Source organism: Phodopus roborovskii, unplaced genomic scaffold (genome assembly GCF_943737965.1).
Source record: "Phodopus roborovskii unplaced genomic scaffold, PHOROB, whole genome shotgun sequence".
Taxonomy (NCBI): domain Eukaryota; kingdom Metazoa; phylum Chordata; class Mammalia; order Rodentia; family Cricetidae; genus Phodopus; species Phodopus roborovskii.
This window is the reverse complement of record NW_026126525.1, coordinates 16,118,184-16,138,125: the sequence shown is the minus strand read 5'-3', so window position 1 is coordinate 16,138,125 and position 19,942 is coordinate 16,118,184. Positions and strand designations below refer to the sequence as shown.

General features: G+C 36.1%; 1 protein-coding gene across 1 annotated transcript in view; it reads right to left on the bottom strand.

The window, feature by feature from the left end:
- The window catches only part of LOC127232465 (uncharacterized), a 58,317-nt gene extending 39,108 nt beyond the window's left edge, over positions 1-19,209 (bottom strand). The window contains exons 1-6 of the mRNA XM_051198598.1: positions 18,474-19,209; positions 15,473-15,621; positions 12,786-12,917; positions 11,286-11,373; positions 10,126-10,345; positions 8,100-8,380 (exon numbers count right to left, since the gene is read on the bottom strand). Of these exons, the coding sequence (XP_051054555.1) occupies positions 8,100-8,380; positions 10,126-10,345; positions 11,286-11,373; positions 12,786-12,917; positions 15,473-15,621; positions 18,474-19,194 (1,591 nt within the window). The 5' untranslated portion in view covers positions 19,195-19,209. The remainder of the gene's footprint in view (positions 1-8,099; positions 8,381-10,125; positions 10,346-11,285; positions 11,374-12,785; positions 12,918-15,472; positions 15,622-18,473) is intronic.
- Positions 19,210-19,942: the final 733 nt, after the last annotated feature.

The following is a 19,942-nucleotide window of genomic DNA, read 5'->3' as shown; positions in this document are numbered from 1 at the left end:
TACAACACACGCAAACACACACACACACACACACACACACACACACACACACACACACACACACATCTGTTCATGCCAGAAAAGCAATCCATAAGAGATCATAGTCATGATAGCACCAAAGTCCAACTTGCAGAACCAGTGAGTATCATGAGCCGGAAATTATTAAAAAGAGGCAAATGTACTGTGTCAATAATGGTCCTCCAAATGAGATAAAAAGTACAATTGCAAATCAAAGCAATAAGTTAAAGAGTTTCTGTCCTAGAAAATACATAACTTCAAGCAAGAAAATGATTTTGAAAAAGTTACAAAAACTGAGTACAAGTTGAACATTAAATGTGCAAATATCGCCATTGTGGATGGCACAGGAGAAAATGAAAATTATCAAAAATAATTCCATACTAATTTATGGAAATGTTTATTCATAGAAAGATCAGGACATTCAGTAAAAGAGGTTCAGAAGATATGCTATATGTTACATCAAAATAACCAGCTATGTCTTGTGGTTATCAAGTTGTCAAAGTCCAGAACAAAGAGATAATCCTGAAATGAGTGTGAACAGATTATTAATGATTTTTGTGGAGTTCTTAGTAAACTAAGAATTCTCAGTAAATATTCAAGATTATGTCACTCAAGGGAAATCAGGGCACTCATATATCTTGTGAGTCCCATATTAGAGGCAAATTACATGAAGTACAATCACAAAAATAATGTAAAACAAACACACAAAGAAAATGGAAAAAAAAAAAACACACATTTTCTGATACAGAAAATGAACAAACCACCGATATGGAAAATAACAAAGGAGCAAACATATACAAGAAAACACAAAATGAACAATATAACAGGTATATGTATTTGTTTATATACAATAACTACACTGTGAACAACAGCTAAATCCTTTAGTGACTTTTCATTGTTTATGTATAGTATACTTAAAAGTCTAAAAATGGGAGTAAATGTGTAAGTAAAATGCAAATGGATATAAATAGTACTGGGGTAAATTTCTTCATTTCTCATTTTCCATTGGTAAATGGAATGGCCACAAGTGTGGCTGAAGACTCAATGTCCAAATGTGAGCCTCAGAATTTCTCTCTGTTCTTTGTTCAAGTACTGTATTTTCAGAAAACTTAAGGCTTTTTTGCTTGTATTAGTCCTACCATGAGGGTATCTACTTAGTACTAGGTTAGTATCTAGGGTACTTGGGAAACAACAACATTTAGGATGTTAACAAGTGAGACTTCTGAAATACTATTTGCCATATAGCTTTTATTTTTTGCTGAGTTTTAAGAATGCTGTAGTTAAAAACAAGGTAATTAATTCTTGGTAACAGAGGAGTGGTCTGAGTTCTGTGTCTTGCATGATGTACAAAGGAAAAGGTCAACTTTGAGTATGACATTAGTGAATTCCCAGAAGATAATTTGTAAATAGGAAAGACGGTGGGATTTGTCACTGAAAATAAAAAAAAAATACATTTATTTCTTTATATTGTGGTATATTTGTACACTGTGTGAAGATGTATTGCTGTGATTGGTGTAATAAGAAGCTGAATGGTCAACAGCTAGGCAGGAGAGATAGGTAGGACTTCCAGGAAGAAAAATACTCTGGAAAGAAGAAAGGCGATTTGTCAGGAGATTCCAAAGAAGTTGGATATATGGTACAAATCAGAGTAATTGGGCCACTTCACAGAGTATAGATTAATAAAGATAGGTTAATTTAAGTACAAGAGCTAGTTGGGAAAAAGCCTAAGATAAGAGCAAGCTTTCATAATTAGTAATAAATCCATTATTTGCAGGTTGGCAGTCCCAGTGAGAAAGTATTACTATAGCCTTAAGACAAATTGTGTGTAACATTTTGTTTTTTTTAAAATAAATTAATAAAGTTAAAGGGCATTAGTATATTCTTATTGTGAATAAACTACAAATATGACTTTTACTACAAATACATTTTTAAAATTTAGTGACATATATAAAAACAACATATCTGTTTTCTGAACAGAGTTATTATTGTTATTAGTAAAAACTATTCCAAGTGTTTTACATCTATTCCTTTGGTCAAGGCATGTTCAGTACATCTCTACTTCCTTCTGTAATTTTCCATTTGCTAGCAGCTGAGCAGTCCATCCTTCTTTGATTCCTACTTCAAAGACCCCTCCTTCTTTGATTCCTCTCACCTTCTACTTCTATAAAACCCCAATTACTATGTTGACAGGGTTGTATTCAGTTTATTTTGAAATCTCTCTCTACTTCTATAGTTTGAATAAAAACTGCCTTGCCAATGTACAAAGAGGTTGTTCCTTTCTTTTTTTGATATACTTTGCTGGTCAATTTTAGTAGAAAGATAGTCCTTAAAAAGTTCTACAAAGCTTCAGGCTTCATTATCTTCTACACTAAACAGGCTGATGGCCCAGTGGATGTCATTATTTTTAGGATTGCAACATCCATTAAGTCAGCACTAGATTGTTTAAGGAAACTATATTAGAATTGTTTAGGTTTTAATGTTTATGGAGATGGAAACTATGTACATATACCAAATATTCCAAAGTCTTCTAAAAAATCAAAGGGCTATCTTGCCCAAACTGATACACAGTGCTTTGTTAAATAAAAGACTGTCTTATCACATACAACCTTCGATCACATACTAGGTCTCAATGAGTTCGCAAGTGGGCTCCTCACATTAATGAATCACTCTGTGTCATCATTAATGAATCTCTTGGTATCACAGTAAGGAAAGAAAGAAAAGCACTTCCCCCTGGAGTCATTTAACCAAGAGTTAAGTCCAGATTTGAATACTTTTCTTCATGTTCCCTGTCTCCAGACCTTTATTTCTTGAATCTGATTCTGTGTCTACCTGAAGGCTGTGTCTGCCTCTATGTCTGTCTGTATGTCTTTATTAAACAGCATAGAATGCACCACACAGGGAAGTAATGGAATACTTCACAGAAATCTTTTACAGCGTTTTACAAGGGATTAAATCACTGGCTCCAACTAATCTCAACTGACTCAGATAGCAAACAGCACTACAAATACCATTATCAGCAACATCCACACATAGTTGCTTTCAATCTTTATGGTGGATTTCAGGAAGTTGCTTTCAACTTCTATATTTGCTGCTTCCAGCAAATGATACACATGCATTGTCTGAATTTGGCAGAAACCATGCTGTCACCCTTGGGAACCATGCATAATGTGTTGCAAATGGATCTCCTTAGACTGCAAGGCCCTTTGGAGAATTCTGTCCCTTTGGCAAGGACCTATGGATACAGTACTACAAAGTCCTGTGCTGATCTTAGGGAGCTCATGGATTTTAGGCTTCTCTAAATTTGTTTTGTTTTTATAATTTTTTCATTTAAATTTGAAACAAGCTTGTTTTACATGTCAAACACTGTTCCCACACCATGCCACCCTCCCCTGTTTCCCCCACAACCCCCATTCCATCCCCTTTCTGCTCCCCAGGGAGGGTGAGGCCTTCCATAAGAGATCTTCAAAGTCTGTCATATCATTTGGAGCAGGGCCCAGGCCCTCCCCCTTGTGTCTAGGCTGAGGGAGTATCCATCTATGTGGAATGAACTTCCAAAGTCCATTTGTATACTGGGATAAATACTGATCCCCTACTAGAGGCCCATAGACTTTCTAGTCTTCCCTACTAATACCACATTTCAGGGAATCTGAGTAGGTCCTATGCTGGTTTCCCAGCTATCAGACTGGAGTCCATGAGCTCCCCTTTGTTCAGGTCAGCTATTTCTGTGGGTTTGTCCAGCCTAGTCTTGACCCCTTTGTTCATCACTCCTCCCTGTCTGCAACTGGATTTCAGGAGCTTGGCTCAGTGTTTACTTCTCTAACTTTTGCTGTGCTTAATCTATGGTAACTCTTAGTTTGACCTTGTTAGTTGTGATTATGCCTGAGTTTACTGGGAACAAAAGCCTCTACAGAAAAATTAAATTTCTCTGATCTGTTACAGAGCCCAACAAATTTCTCTGGTTGTTTATGGATGACTTATATAAAGATGGTCAGAGCTAGTCAGGGCCATCAATTTGAAAGATATCTGGTGGTCAGACTCCTCATTTTTTTGCCTACTTCACACATCCTTCCTGGGGTACAAGAATCCAAGTGGAGCTGGACTCCAGCATGGGTTAGGTAAATGGAAGAGTATGTAATTTAAGATTACAGTTATGCCTTAGCTAGGATTGTAAATGTTGATTACATGGGAAATCCAAAGGCAAATAAGCTTGATTGTTACATTGTCTTTTAAAAGTCTGATGGTTGAATAAGCAGTTTGAGTGCAGGACTGGCTCAAAGTCTTAAGCTTTAAGTGACCTCAAGGTGTATTATTAACTCTGGTTGTGAGGTCCAGCAAAAGTTCCAGTACCTTTGAATGTAAGAGATATTTTCAGAATATTTTATTACCATAATCTCTACTCATTCTCTTCCTTCCTTTCTTCCTTTCTTCCTTTCTTTCTTTCCCTTCTTCCCAAAATTTGCTAAGCAAACAAGCAGCATTTTTTTTTTAAACATTTTAAAAAATTATTTGCATTGGTGTTTTGCCTGTATGTATATTTGTGTGAGGGTATCAGATCTTGGAGTTACAGACATTTGTTAGCTGTCATGTGAGTGTTGAATTGAATCCAGGTCCTAAGGCTAGCAGTATTAGTAGCAGTTGTGGCTGTGTACAAGTGGCCCCTTTGTGATGCAATACAAACTCAATCAAGAACACAGCTCTGTCTAGTGGATTTGTAGGCTGAACAAAGAAAATGGCTTATAATCATTTAATATTTTCTTTATATATAAAGAAAATGAAATACATGTCACTATGCATGTGTAAATTAGAAAATATAAATATTTATGTAGATAATAAGGAGGACTTACATGAAAATTGGTTAAGTGTTTTATTCACTCTTAATTATGGAGGGCTTAGTATACAGGCCTGAACTAGAACGCAAATCATAGCAATACAAAAAGAAAACACAGAGAAGCATAACTGTCTTTAAGCTACAGTTTGAACCAGTAAAACTTCAAAAACTAAACAACCAAAATTAAAATGAGCTTTCTGTCTTTTGAAGCTATAAAACTTGAGTTAACTGGTAAGCAATTATTAATCTACCAGTTGTGCAAAGTTCACAATTCAGACACTGTCAGGTTCTCAGTGTGGTGCTTATGTAAACAAAGATAAGAAGGAATTGGAACTGACTACAAATTTGTTCTTATTTTTACCATTGATTAATTATTATAATTACAAATGTGCATGACCTATTTTATTTTGTGAATTTTTTACTGTATTAATTTTCCAAACAACCCCTTAAATGGCCCTTAGTTTTGTTCCTCCCTGTATTTTTACCCCTGAACCCCATCTTCTCCCATCCCTGTTCAATCTTTCTGTTCCAGCCCCACCAGTTTAGGTAGATATTTTACTACCCCCTAGTTCTTTACTTTACACCCAAACTCTATGGCTATATGCACTATTATTGGGTGGTATTTTTATTATATTAAGATATGTTCTTTATATCTCTAGATTTTCTAGGACTTTTTTCCTGAAGAGATGTCAAGTAAAAGTGCTTTTGTGCATCTAATGATGTGATTCTATGGTTTCTCTCCTTGTAGGCTGTTATAGTGTGTGGGTTTTTTTTTAAAATTCATTTGTGTATTTTATTAAAATATTTTGCTCCCATGTTCATCAGAGAGATCAGGCTATAGTTTCTTTCTTTCTTTCTTTCTTTCTTTTTTTTTTTTTTGATGGATCTTTGTCTTGTTTTGGTCTCAGGATAATACTAGCCTTTAAAAATTTAGAAAAGACTCTGTAAATGTTCCGTACTTTTGCATCTCCTCTGCCTACTCTTCTTTTTTCTGGTTTCTTGAGACAGGTTTCTCTGTGTAATCCTGGCTGTCCTGGAGCTCATTCTGAGGATCAGACTGGCCTTGAATTCATAGAGATCTGTCTGCCTCTGTCTCCTAAGTGTTGGGATCAAAGGTGTAACTCCTCATGGCTTGTTCAGTCTGTTTTCTATAGAACCCAGCACCACTAGTCCAGGGATAGCTCCACCTACAATGGGCTGGGCTCTCCCCCATTAATCATTAATTTAAAAATGCCCTACGGGCTTGTCTACATGTCAATTTTATGGAGGCATTTTCTTAATTAAGGTTCTCTCCTCTCAAAATGTGTTTTCTCCAGCTTGGGTCAATTGTACATAAAATTAGCACATGAATCTGAAATACAGGCAGAGAGAGAAAGAGTGTACACTTTTACCACCCAAAACAGGTTCCGCACCACAAAAAGGACAGGAGTGCAGAGAAAGCCCACAGAACGTAAGATCTGCAGCTGACAGCTAGTAAGCAATTGATGCAGACTGTAAGCATCTGTGCTTACTTAACTGGGACAAGATCGCCTGGTACAGCCTCAAGGAATTACATACAGCAGGTTGGAAGAGCCACAGCACAACTGAGGCTATGGCACTTTCATTGAGAACAATCAGGCTTTTTATACTTTTAACACAAACATAAAATAATGAGACTTGGAAGGATCAGTACAGTTGCAGTTGCCAGGATACAACGAAGTTTGCAAGACATACAGGGTACATAAGATTAATGTCTAAGATTAATTGTCCTATCAAGCTTTCATGCTTCCTTGACTACTAAAGGAGCACACAGGGGAACAAGGAATGGCGTGAACATTTCACTGTCTGAGGGAGTGCATTGGTCTCACTGAAGTCGAAAAGCACATTGTGCCCCAGGACTCTATCCTGAACAAGATGCCATGCATGCCACTAAAGATGAAAAGTAATCATCCATTTCACCCAGTGATCTATAAGAGAGATGTACCTATAACATATACTGGTTTGATAATGGTACACATAGTATACGACTGAACAACCATTCTTTAATTGAATATAATATCTACTCCACGAGATGGATCCAATACCTGACCCTGATAAAGTGGCCAAGAATCTGAAACTAGATAGGCCATGCCACCGGCAGAAAACTTACTATTATTCTACTAAAGGAACTCAGAGACTCACAACTTGACTCTGTGCAGACAGTGAGAGACTTTGGAGCAAAATGGGATATCTCTATCAAATCTCTCCCCTTAAGGCCCAGGAGTCAATAAAGAAGAGGAGGAGGAAAGACCTTAAGAGCCAAAGGTATGAATGACTCCAAAGAGTCAGTGTTTTGCAAACACAACAGGACTAATATGCATACAGAGAATGTGACAGTATGCTCAAGACCTGCTCAGGTTCAGACCAAACACATGCCCAGCACTAAGGGGGAATGGAAACAAGTGCTATTTGTGATTGATATTTGCTGAGAGAGGGAAAATAAGTTTCTCCAACAGTTTCATTGGGCATAAGAACTACCTACCCAGGAGAAGAGTCCATATTTCATTTCTTTTTTTTTTTTTTTTTTTGGTATGTTTTTTGATTTTTTTTTTTTTTGCCTCCTTGATTTCCCTTCCTTCCTTCCTTTTTTCTTCTTTCATTTATATCTTTTGATTTTAATGTTTTGTTGTTTTTCCTTTTTTTACATATTTTTGAGAGAGAAAGAAAATGAATTTGGCTGGATGGTGAGATTGGGAGGATCTGCGAGGAATTGGGAAAGGAAAATGTGATCAAAATATGATGCATGAAAACTATTTTAAATAAATATAGATTTTCAAAAATATAAAAGGAATTCATGCATTAATATCAGCAACACTGGAGAAATAGAAAAGTCCATTTTTATTAGAAAAGTATCTTCTCATAACACACTAAATTGCTGTAGTTATTCTTAGATAATATGACAGGCTGGTGACATTGATCCTTATATATATCAATTACAAACTGTTAGCTGTTATTACATTTCTACAGAACATGTTTAGAATTAACACTTTTCCATATTTGAGGACCGTAAGTGGAGAATGATAAGACTGCCTACAAGACCACGATAGAAATGAGTGAACAGATGAAATACACCTAAACATTTAACATATTTTGTCAGATATAGGGGGAAAAAGAGGGTTTCTGAAAATAGTGTAAAAGCAGAAGAATTGCAAGCTCTTTGTGGATAGAATTAATAGAATTAATGTAACTGTCACTCAGGACATTTTCAAACCTAGAAAGACCTAGTTCTTTTTTTTTCTGTTCCCCCTTTTCTTCTTTTCTGACATACAAAATTTTTGACAAGTAAGCAAACAACATTTAGTGATGATGAATGCCAGGGTTACAACACAGACCAGGAGGAACCCAATCACATCCAGCGAGTGGTACTGGAACCAGGTGAGGTTATGTGCTGCCACACGGAGGTGCTTGGCCCCTTTGTTGCGCATGACAAACTCAATCCAGAAGACGGCTCTATCTAGGGGCTTCACGGGCTGTTCATGGTGAATTCTTGATAGCCGCATGGCATTTTCTTTATAACTAGAAGACAAGCATAAACTGTCTTATTAATTGTTTATGAAACATCCTGTACATTATGCAAGCCATCAGTCATATGTAAGTTGAGGAATGCTTCATGTTTTCTGGAACTTTGTTGGTTTCAGAGGTTGTCAGAAGTTTAAAGGAAAAGTTGTGTAAGCAATCTGTTCTTAAGACAATGGGGTCAAATACAGACAGAAAAATTGTAGGATCCAGTATTAAATCTTTAGTCTCATCTTTCTGAAACAATTGTTATGTCATAGGAACTGTATTGTCCAAGGCTGTTTCAAGATAAAGATAGGGGACATCCATGTGTATAAGTGGCCACTGGGATCTAGGTAGCTCATGTTATAGATACAGGGTCATTTTAGAGCTCTGACATTGTTCACTGCTTCATAAACTCTTACATCTATCAGCAATGTGTGACTGAATACAAAAAAGCACCTCTGTCATTTAAGAGTGACATATACAAGCACAAGGACTTGGATGTTGTATAGGAAATAAAAATTGCTTCCTAAAATCAAATTCATCAGTTATTTGGCACAAAAATATTTAAGAGTTAAGTTTTATCATCTTTAAAAGGCAAAATATGTTGTCTCTTTCAGTTTCCCAAAACCGGGTCAGAATTACTCTGTCTCATGTTGGTTCTATTCTGTTTCATTTCATTGGTGGTAATGAGAGAAGGTATGTGGTTTGTGGATAGTTGCTTCAGTGCGACTGGACTGCCTTAGAATTGTGAAAGAGGCAATGTGCTTGTAGGTCCTCACACTTCATTATAAGAGTTTACACTGAGCCTCCTTCCCAGCTCCCTGTTGAAATTATTCATTGTTTTACAGGATCAGATAAATAATGGAATAAAAACACTATTCCCTGAGTTCCCAAGAAATCATACATATACTATTTGGCTTAGTGTTAATATAGAGTTATTTTAAGTTAAATATAAAATATAGTAAAATGGTACTTAACATAATCATAAATACTTTTAGAAAGCTCATATACATATAATCTTTCTAACGGTATATACTATTTATATATACTTGTATATATGTTAGCTTTCTAAATAGATACATCTAAAGATATTTATGATTCTTTTTGCATCAGTAATCTTAAAATGAACAGAAAAATATAATGAATTTTCTGTGTATTATTTAAAAGAATCACAAAATGTACACACTCTGATAGTTAATAAAAATAAATTATCACCAACTAAAAACTTGGTAACAGTCTAATGTATCACACATCTACGTTAACATTTACTCAAGTTATTAGTAGCTTGTCCCTAAGAAATATTGACATTCTTAACCCTAAGGTTGTTTCCCGAATTATATTTCTTGATTAGCCAAAATATTATGACATCCTTACACAGAAATAACTATTACTTAATTGTAATGTTTAGTAATACTACAAATTGTTATTTTGAAAAAAAGAATATTCAGCTTATTAGTTCTATCTTGTATCTAACAAATGTAAATAAGTGCTTATATAGTTATTTCTTGTGTGAATTTGTACAGTCATAAAATATTTTGCAAATCTATTGATTGGTACAATCTTCAAAGCCAATATTTTTTCCTTGTTTCATGAACTAACACCAAAAAACAGGAAATGAGTAAAACATTTTCCTTTATTTTTTGCATTTGTTTTACATCACCCTGTTTGAAAATAAGACAAATATAAAATATGAAACATTGGCAATTTTCTAGAATGATAACAAGGCTAACCAGGGGCTGGTATAGCTTTTCAAAACTTACGAGGGCTCATTAATGACGGCTCGCAAGGCATTGAGAAAATCTTCACTTGTCATTGTGTTCAAATTTACTTTCAGGGCTGCTCCTTTGGCCTTCAAGTGAGCAATGTTGTCAGGCTGATCGGCGAATATGGGGAGACCCACCATGGGGATCCCATGGTAAATGGCTTCATAGATCCCATTCATTCCACCGTGAGTGATGAAAGCTTTGGTTTTAGGGTGTCCTGTTTGAGGGACAGAGTGACAAGTTGGTATGAGTTTCAAGCTATCATAGTAGCACAAAAATGCATAGTGTCCCTCCATCAGGAATGGGCTCCAAAAGTCAGTTCATGCACTAGGGATAAATGCTGGTTCCACTGCCGGCAACCCTGACACCATGTTCGGGGCACCTTGTTTGATCTGATGCAGGTTCCTCAGCTGTGAGTTCAGAGTCCATGAGCTCACACTTGCTCAGGTCAGCTGTTTTCTGTGGGCTTCCCCAGAATGGTCTTGAGCCCTTTGCTCATCGCTCCTCCCTCCTTCTTCTCTACGACTGGATTTCAGGAGTTTGGATCAGTGCTTAGCTGTGTGTGAATCTCTGCTTCTGCTTCCATCAGTTACTGGATGAAGATTCTATGACGCCATTTAAGGTAGTCATCAATATGGAGGGATACAACAGGGGGGCCTCGGTCCTGCCCCAAATTAATATTAGATGATCCCCCATGGGAGGCCTCACCCTGTCTGAGGAGTGGATGGGGGGGGGTAGTTGGGATGGGGAGATGGTTGAGGAATGAGAGGAGGGAAAGGGAACAGGGATTGGTATGTAAAATAAGGTTGTTTTTTATTTACATTTTAAAAAGTGCATATTGTGAGTCACTGAAGAAGGAAATACAACCTACAAAGGTTGGGCACATGAGATTTCTTCCCCAGAATTAACCCCTTCTTCACTGACTGAGAAGGTATCACTGGGGCAATGATGTATTCCTAAAGAGAGAGGAGAGTTTTAAGTCGGGATGCTCTTTTGTGCACCAAGGCAAAAAAAAATTAAACAAACAAACAAACAAAAACCCCTAACTTAATGGCTAACTATTTAAATATATTTGCAAGGTGAAAATATAAATTATTCAATATTATCAACTGATTTGATGTTGGTTTTCTACATAGTTTATCAACCCAAGGTCTTACCAAGTAGATCATTCTGGGGAATCCAGTTAAAAAGCTGAGTATTGGATCCTAATGTGGCTGGTTTCTTGCCTGAGTATCTCCACAAAACCTGTTGAAGACAATGCTGTGATTTTGCAGGCTACCACACACAATGAAGATGTGGTATAGTAGCGGTGTTATTTAGAACAAAAGTAGCCTGTATTTATTAGGTGATCCTGGAGAAGGGAGTATATTTGTAGACCTGTTCATAACTGCTTCTACTAATAGTCTAATAAGCATAATGCTACCACCTTAATCTTTAGTACTGAAAAGCTGGTGGAACAAGAATTTAAATGAACACCTACTTTAATAAATCAGAATATTGGTTTCAAAACCAGTATTAATATGAATGCCATACACATTTATTTCACGTGGTCTATTGGTCCTGATCATCACGTCCAAAATGTGACTCCCCCCCCCCCCAAATATAACTAGGTTTAGTGTTTGTGGTAAATGTCTTTATTATTTATTTGATGACTTTCTTCTCCCCCTTTAGATTCCTATCCTTACTTGACTCTGCCTCTCTCACCTTCCATTTTTGTTTCTGCTTCTGTCCTTTCATCTTCATTCCTCTCTCCCTCTCTCTCCTCTCTCTCTTTCTCTCTCTCTCTCTCTTTGCGTTTCTAGACCAGATATCTGTTTCTCTGTGTTTCTAGACCAGATAGTTGGTTAAAATTTTAACATTTTGTTACATAATATTTTTCTGTAGAGAGAATGAGAAATGTTTATATAATTAAGAGGTAGAATATTGTAGGAGACTGTAGGCATAAGTATAGTTTGCATGCTTCATGTAAGTTTTTGTACTTTGTCTAGAACATAAATGTAAGCCTATGTAGAGAATAAAATATAGGATTTTAATTAATTTGTTAAATATAAATTGGAAAATTAATATTCTTTGATTATTACAAGTCCATACTTAAAAGTATTCTCTTCAATTTAGGAAGAATTCATGACTTGAGGCGTGCATCTATTTGTAAGTGAAGTTCACTTGGTAATGTCTTAACAAAACCTACAGTCTTTTTTTAAGCCTGGTTTCTCTCTGCTCTGTGTGTAACCTTGCCCATCTTGTGGACCACTTTCGTAAATTGTGAACTGGAAATTTTGCTAGCATTCAGTGCAGGACGTGGGATTTTAAGTTGTCTGGAATCTTTGTATTTGAGGGTTTGTGCCTAGTATTATTTTAACTTATTATGTTATGTTCAGTTCCTATACCTGGGAGGCCTGCTGTTATTTTGAAGGGAAATGGAGGAGGAATGGATCTGGAGAAAGACTACAAAAGCATGTTTTGACATAGTCATGCTGAGTAAGTAGACAAATGATCAAATATATCTAACAAGCACCTGATCAATATTTACTGAAAGCTATGGCAACTGTTCTCCTGAGTAATAAGTTTCAGTTTCCATCTTCAAAGAACCCTGTCAACCATGCTCTCAAGTTACCTCTAAACTGCTCTGCTCCTCAGGATCCAGAGGTTGTACCTACCTTCTGAGGAATCTGGGCAAGGGCTGAGGCAATGAGGTTGGCTTTGTCCTCTGTCAGGTTTTTGATCATTGACCCCAGAGAAAACACTACAACACCATGTTCCCCTGAACTCTGGACAAATTCTTCCATTTCCTGCAAACATAACATTCATTTTATTAAAAATACACACTGCTACCTCCCATGGGGGCACATTCCATTAATCCCAGTACTCTAGAGCCAGAAGAAGGCAGATCTCTGTAATTCAAGGAGAGCCTGGTTTATATAGTAAGTTCCAGGCCAGCCTGGGCTACATAGCAAGTCCTGTCTCAAAAACAGAGAATATTGTAAGTGAAAAAGGAAAGAAATTGTAAAAATGAAAAGATGTGTCAGAGAATTCTTATACCAATTCTGTCTTACTATTTGCAGAACTACCAAATCTTTTAAAGAGGAAATACCTCTCTGAAGCATACATAAAATATGTGCAGTAAAAATATGACACTAAATCAACATATAAGGAAGCAGCAGCTCCAGGCAGCTTATCTCCCAATAAGTGGAATTGTTACTTTCAAAATTTAACAATCCTCAAAACAATGAGCTTTTTGCAAAATTGGGAAATTATTCCATGCAAGTAAGGCTGAAATTTTAATATTTTTATGTCCATTACATAAAAAATTACTGCTAGATTTATCAACCTTCTCTCTTGATTGTTAGACAAATAATCAGGGCTACTTTTATTTATATAGTGTCTTCCCTACTTCATAGAACCAAGAAGAAATCTGTTAGTGGTGGGATTTTATAGTTACACACTTCAGAAGAATATAGTGGTGAATTTATTGCTATAGACATAATGACATTTGTGAGCAATGCTTATTGTCTTCCCGATTGATTGTATTCCACATAATTCTGACAATAATTATATTAATTGGAGTCTTACAGTCAAAGTAAAAGTATTTTACAAACAAACTTCCCTGAATATTCACATTTTTTAAAAATCTGAACAGAAAAGGATGGACTGAATTCCTCACAGAATGACATGTGAATGCCACCATTTATATATGTATCTTCTGCCTTTCATGGTCAAAATTACAATAAATTGATTGAAGTAGACTGCTATTTTCAGCTCACATCGAAGATTTTTAAGACCTTCACTATATTTCTCATTGGCAGTTTTTGTTTTAGAGATAGTCTTTTTATGCATCCCAGCCTTGCCTCAGATTTAAAATGTTCCCTGCCTGCATCTCTTCAGTGATGGGGTTAAAAATATAGGTGTTGAAAGATGCACTATTTCACTTTTTAAATTTACTCTCAAATATATATTTATATTGTAACACACACAGGCACACACATAGAAATACACACACACAGACAGACAGACATACACACACAGAGAGAGAGAGAGAGAGAGAGAGAGAGAAAGAGAGAGAGAGAGAGAGACTGAACCTTCTCTTGCATGAGCCTCATATTTCCTTAGTCTACATTTCCAAAAAAAAGATGAAAGCCATGACTGACTTTTACTTGGTCAAAGTCTACTTTGTTACACAACCTGAATTTGGAGTGAAGGTACCCCTTACTCCTGTTAGATATTCCTAGGCAGTTTTGTGGTCCCTATGCAGGGACTCTAAGATGTTAAATATAAGTGTGGTCCAGAGTTTACCTAGCAAGCAATCTGTGTATCACTTGGATACTGATTCATTAAATTTTATACAATAATATTCAGTTAATCTTGGTGACAGCTATAATATAAGAAAAACATATTCATGAAAGTTCACATTTAAATGCATCCTTCAGGGCCTACATAGGAACACAGAACTCCTGAGGAAATACCATTTAATCTGCAATCTTCTGAAAATTCTGTGCTTGAGGGCTTACAAATCAAACAACTTTTTACTTGTCTCCCCTCTCTCTACTGATACAGTTTTTCTACTTTGTTTACCTATTATCTTTTATTTCTTAGTGATTTTTGTTTCAACATTCCTGACTTTCACTTTTTTCTTTATAAGATCGAATATATGATATGCATTTTTTTTTACTCAAAAACTCCTACTTCATACTCATAGAGCTCCTATATATTACTTGAGTCTACCTTTTTCATTACTTTTACTTGATATTGATGACTCTCGATTTACACCAACTGGCCATATTTTTAAGACTTCTCAAAAGTTTTCTTCAGTGAAATAATAAATCTTTGGTTCTTTACCATAAGTATTTGAAAGACAATTTCATAACTGTCAATTCAAGATCAATGCACTAATTAATGCTTGATATTAATTAATTGATCAGGTCTGAAATACCCTGATTCTGAAGGCCTTCAATGAAAGCTTTCTTGACTTGTTACATCCTATATTTGCCTGGATCTCTCATGAAGGCATCTTTTTCTACCAAGCAGTCTGTCAGACACAGGAAGAAGACTGCAGGAAGTTTCCTTGGTGACCTTCATGACTCATTTTCATAACTCACTACAGTATCCACAGTACAGTTACAGATCCTCGTAACACATCATTCCAATTTTATTCTTAATCCTAAATCCTTCAGTAAAGTTTGAAAGAGCCATCAAGTTTCATCAAAGAGTAACTATGATGAGGAAAGTAAATTCCCCTAGTAGAGTGAAGCTACTAAATAGTAATACCTCTGTTACTAAAGTTGTTTACCTTGATGAAAGCAGCTATTGTATCATGAAATATGTAATATCTTCTCCTTCACAGACATACCTTAGGTAATGGCTTGGCAGGTTTACAGTGCAGTCCTCCCACAAACTCAAAATTTGGTAAATATGGACGAGGGTATTCAAAATCCCAATATGTCCTGATTAGCCAAATTTCAGCTTTCCCGACAGTTTCACAGTATGTGGTGGGTCTTCCTTGAAAACATAAAGAAGATTGAGTGGACAAAATTAGCAGGCAGGCTTGCTGAGAAAAAAAAGGCACCACAGAGAGGCTGGTGTGTTGGCTCAGTGGTTAATAGCTCTTTCTGTTCTTGTTAGGTTCCTAGCACACACATGGCAGTTCATAACAGTCTGTAAATATAGCTGCAAGTGATAATGGTACCATTTTATGGTTTCTAAAATCTTATGGCATTAGACACACATGTGGCACACAGACATACATGCAGGAAAACACTAATACACAGAAAATAATATAGTTCACAAATGTTCCAAATTTCTACATAAGTTATTGTGAAGAAAATTTGAATCCTCTAACATGCTAATCATGACTATATGTTTAAAGGAAGGGAGAAAGAAAAAAGAAGCAAGAATTGGGGGTGGTAAAAGTAGTAACTACAATTTCATAATAATAAAGCAATAATGATGTAAACATAGTTATAATGACTGATAAATTTCACAATCATTTTTTTCTCTACAATTGCATGGCTGAAGATAGATTACCTCTATTTAAAGCCTTTTATCACCTCTTATTATTTTCCAGATTTCACCCAAGATTACATCTGTTTTATTCCTTGCTGTACTCTGCTCTTTGTACAATGTTGTAGGATTCCACAAAACTCAGTCCAAGGTTTCTTCCTGATTCAAATTCCATCCCTTAAACTGATTTTTTAATATTATTTCAGTAAAAAATAATTGATGAAGTTATATTCAGTACAATCTTTTCTTTGGGACGAAACATACAGATGTAGCTAACCATGTAGCATGATAAATAAAAGACAAGACACAGAGACAGATATTGTGGTTTAAACTTCAAGCTGATGATCAGAAAGCACCTACTAATCTTTTCCAAGACAAAGTAGGACAGACCTCCAAAATTCCATGCTTCTGAGAAAAGTGTGCCAGATATACCTGGCCTATGGGCCTAGGGTAGATGTGCTAATGTTATAGAAGGTCTTTGGGTGAATGTCCAGACAGTGAGATGTCCCTGTTAGTAGGTAATATTTCATCCTCCTGGGGGTTTTGATGGAGCTGAAGGCTAGATAGGTAAAGCTTTCCTTAGTAAAGTAGGTACAAAACTTTGGAGTCACAAAGATAAGATAAACAGTAAAATATTTTCTCTAATTTTGTCAAATAAATATTGACTGGATATCATAACTATAATTCCTGCTTAATATATGTTCAGTAATATATAGTTTTATTATGTTAAAAACCTTCATTTTTAATTAGAGAAGGGGAATGCTGTAGAATAACCCTTTTGTACACTGCAAATATGTAATTCTCATTGGTTAATAAAAAGCGACAGGCCAGTAGCTAGACAGGAAGTATAGGCAGGACAGCCAGACACAGAGAGAATGTTGGGACAAAAAGGGGTAGACACAGCTAGAAACCAGGGAAATAAGATGTGCTGGAGGACAAGTAATGCCATGAGCCACATGGCAAAACATAGATTAATAGAACTGGTTTAATATACATGGAAGAACAAGTTGGTAATAAGCCTGAGCTATTGACTGAGCAGTTATAAATAATACTAAGTCTCTGTGTGGTAATGGGAAAGCAGCTGCTGGGTCAGGGAACTGGCAGACAGGATGGAAAAACTCTGCCTGCATGTAATCCTTTTAAGAAGAATAAGGCTTTGGCATAAGTTACTGGGTGCTGCTTCATCATACTTTGTCATGGTGAAAAATTTGCTAGAATAGTTTGTATTTCAGACAGTGAAATACAGAAATCTAGAAACAGTATTAATCTCTAAAAGACTTGATATCTTCAAACATTAAAACACAGTAAAAGTTTTCACATCACCAAGGACATTTATTTTATTTTTTATTTTATTCTGTTTCCTCATGAATGACTGATTTTGTCTTGCAAGCTGAGGCTCATTCTGAGACTGAGCCTATCTGTATCCACAAATCCTTTTCTTTCTTTTTTTTTCTTTTTTTAAGGATTTATTATGTATACAGTGTTCTGCAGGCCAGAGGAGGGTACCAGACCCCATTACAGATGGTTGTGAACCACCAGGTGGTTGCTGGGAATTGAACTCAGGACCTCTGGAAGAGCAGTCAGTGCTCTAAACCTCTGAGCCATCTCTCTAGCCAAATTCTTTTCTTAACAAGACAGGATGATATAAGAAATACCAAATGGAAAGACATGCTGGCATAAAAGTATGTAATAGCATAAAATATGTAATTTTTGATTGTGCTAGATTGCCAGGGGTGCTGTAATCACATCTTCCATGATTAGTTTTGCATTTGCAGCATGTATAGAAATATCAGGCACCTCAATTGACAGGAGAATGGCATAGATTTTAAAGCAATAATTTGCAGTTGTAATATTTATGGAACGAAATTCAGAGGCAATGAATTACACACTGAATTATTCTCATCCTAAAATTAGTTTATATTTCATCTTATTACTGCTACAAAAGATTTATTATTTTTACAACTGTATATTGTTTCCTTATAAGAAAACTTCCATTCTTGAAAAAGATACAATGAACTGGAATTAATTGTCTTCTTGTATATGACAAATAAAATCATGTTCTGTTCAATTGATACTTATCTTCACCTCACTTTTCTTGGGTTTGATGATGATTTATTAAATTTCAAAGTACTATTCAACAGTTCAATGATTACAAACACATGGTAATAATAGCAAAATAATTTCATAATGCTTTTCCAACTATTTATAAATAAACAATTTACTGCTTTCACTTGTAGACTTTTATATGAAAATCAAAGTTTATAACATGCATTACTTTTATTGTTTTTAAGCATTCATTAAGTTTTAAAACATTGTCTAACAATTAGTTTAGCATAAGTGTAGTCACTTACCTAGGACTTGACTGTAAAACTTATCCCAGAATGCAAAGTCATATTGCTGAAGCCCAAATTCAAAAAACAATGACAACATCATATTTTTCACCCTTTCTGTGAAGGTCATATTGTCTGTCAGTTCACCCATGATAACTGGTACATAGGAGAGAGGAACTGGAAGCTGGCCACAGTATTTCTCCATGGTGTAGCCCATGCTGAACCTCAGTGTGTTCACAAAAGGGATCTGAAGCACCTCGGCCACCAGTTCTCCACAGGGAATGACAGGATCTGTAACCATTACATCGTATTTTCCATCCCGGAGCTTGTTCATGAATGTCTGGTTGTATAATACACTCCTACAGAGATCTTCAAATGCTGAAGTCAGATGTAAAAAGAATTCTTGCAATTTTGTTGCTCCTTGCCAAAATGGCAAGTTTGGAATGACATTCACAGCTAGGTTCAGTAGCTCATTTAGATGACTCTCAGCAGCTTCTTTCCCATGAGGCAGAGGGATGTTCTCAAAGTGCAGTGCAGAATACTTATTCTGATCCAGTATGAGAGATGTATGTTTCAGAACAGTCACCTCATGTCCTCTAACCACAAGCTCCTCAAGAATAGTCTTTAGGTTTAGCCAGTGACTCATATCAGAGGGCCATACAAGGACCTTGCCACAGAAGCCATGGCCTGCACAGCAAAATTGCACCACAAAAACTGCTATGACCCACTTCTCAGATGCCATGATGTGCCCTTCCAGTCTGCTCTGCAGAGGGTGAGTGTTTACTCAGTTGAGTAACAATTTAGCTATAACATAAATCAAATATTAACCTCCAAAGTTACGAAAACACTCAGGTCAGGGGGTGTCTATCTGATTCAGTGCCAATAGAACATTGTTCTGTAGATTAGAGTGTACTTATGGAGAGCTGAATCAAGTTGTTTAACAATTCTACTTTGGGCTTTTTAAAAATGGAAAAATGCAATGTTTTCAAATTAATGGTGTAATGATAGCAGGCACAACAGCTGAGTGACAGCAGGAAGCTAAATGAAGATGAGATGAGGAGTTGGCATAGGCTGGGTGAAGAACACACACTAAAGAAAAATGACTTTGGAATTATGATGACTAGAGTAGAGAATTTCAGTTCACTGTGTAGGTCACAGGGTGTGTAAGAAGAAGCCAAGTTTCAGTAGGAGACTTTGAGGTTTATTTTAAATCTCTATGAAAATGTGTCAGTGAGAATACAATCTTGGTCTGTAGAAGAACTATAACCCTATGATGGATGAAAAGTGAGAGTTTATCAACAATTTAAAAACACAGTTCAATCTCAGTTCATAACCTGAAGAACCAGAATGAGGGGATGTCTGTAGCAAAGTCATTAAAGGAAAGGGGGAAGATCAATGGACTGGCCAGGGAAAGGGAAGGATGTGCTATTACTTCAGCTAAATCTTTAAGGATCAATACTTTATGAAGTGAAAAAGTGCTGTTTTAACTT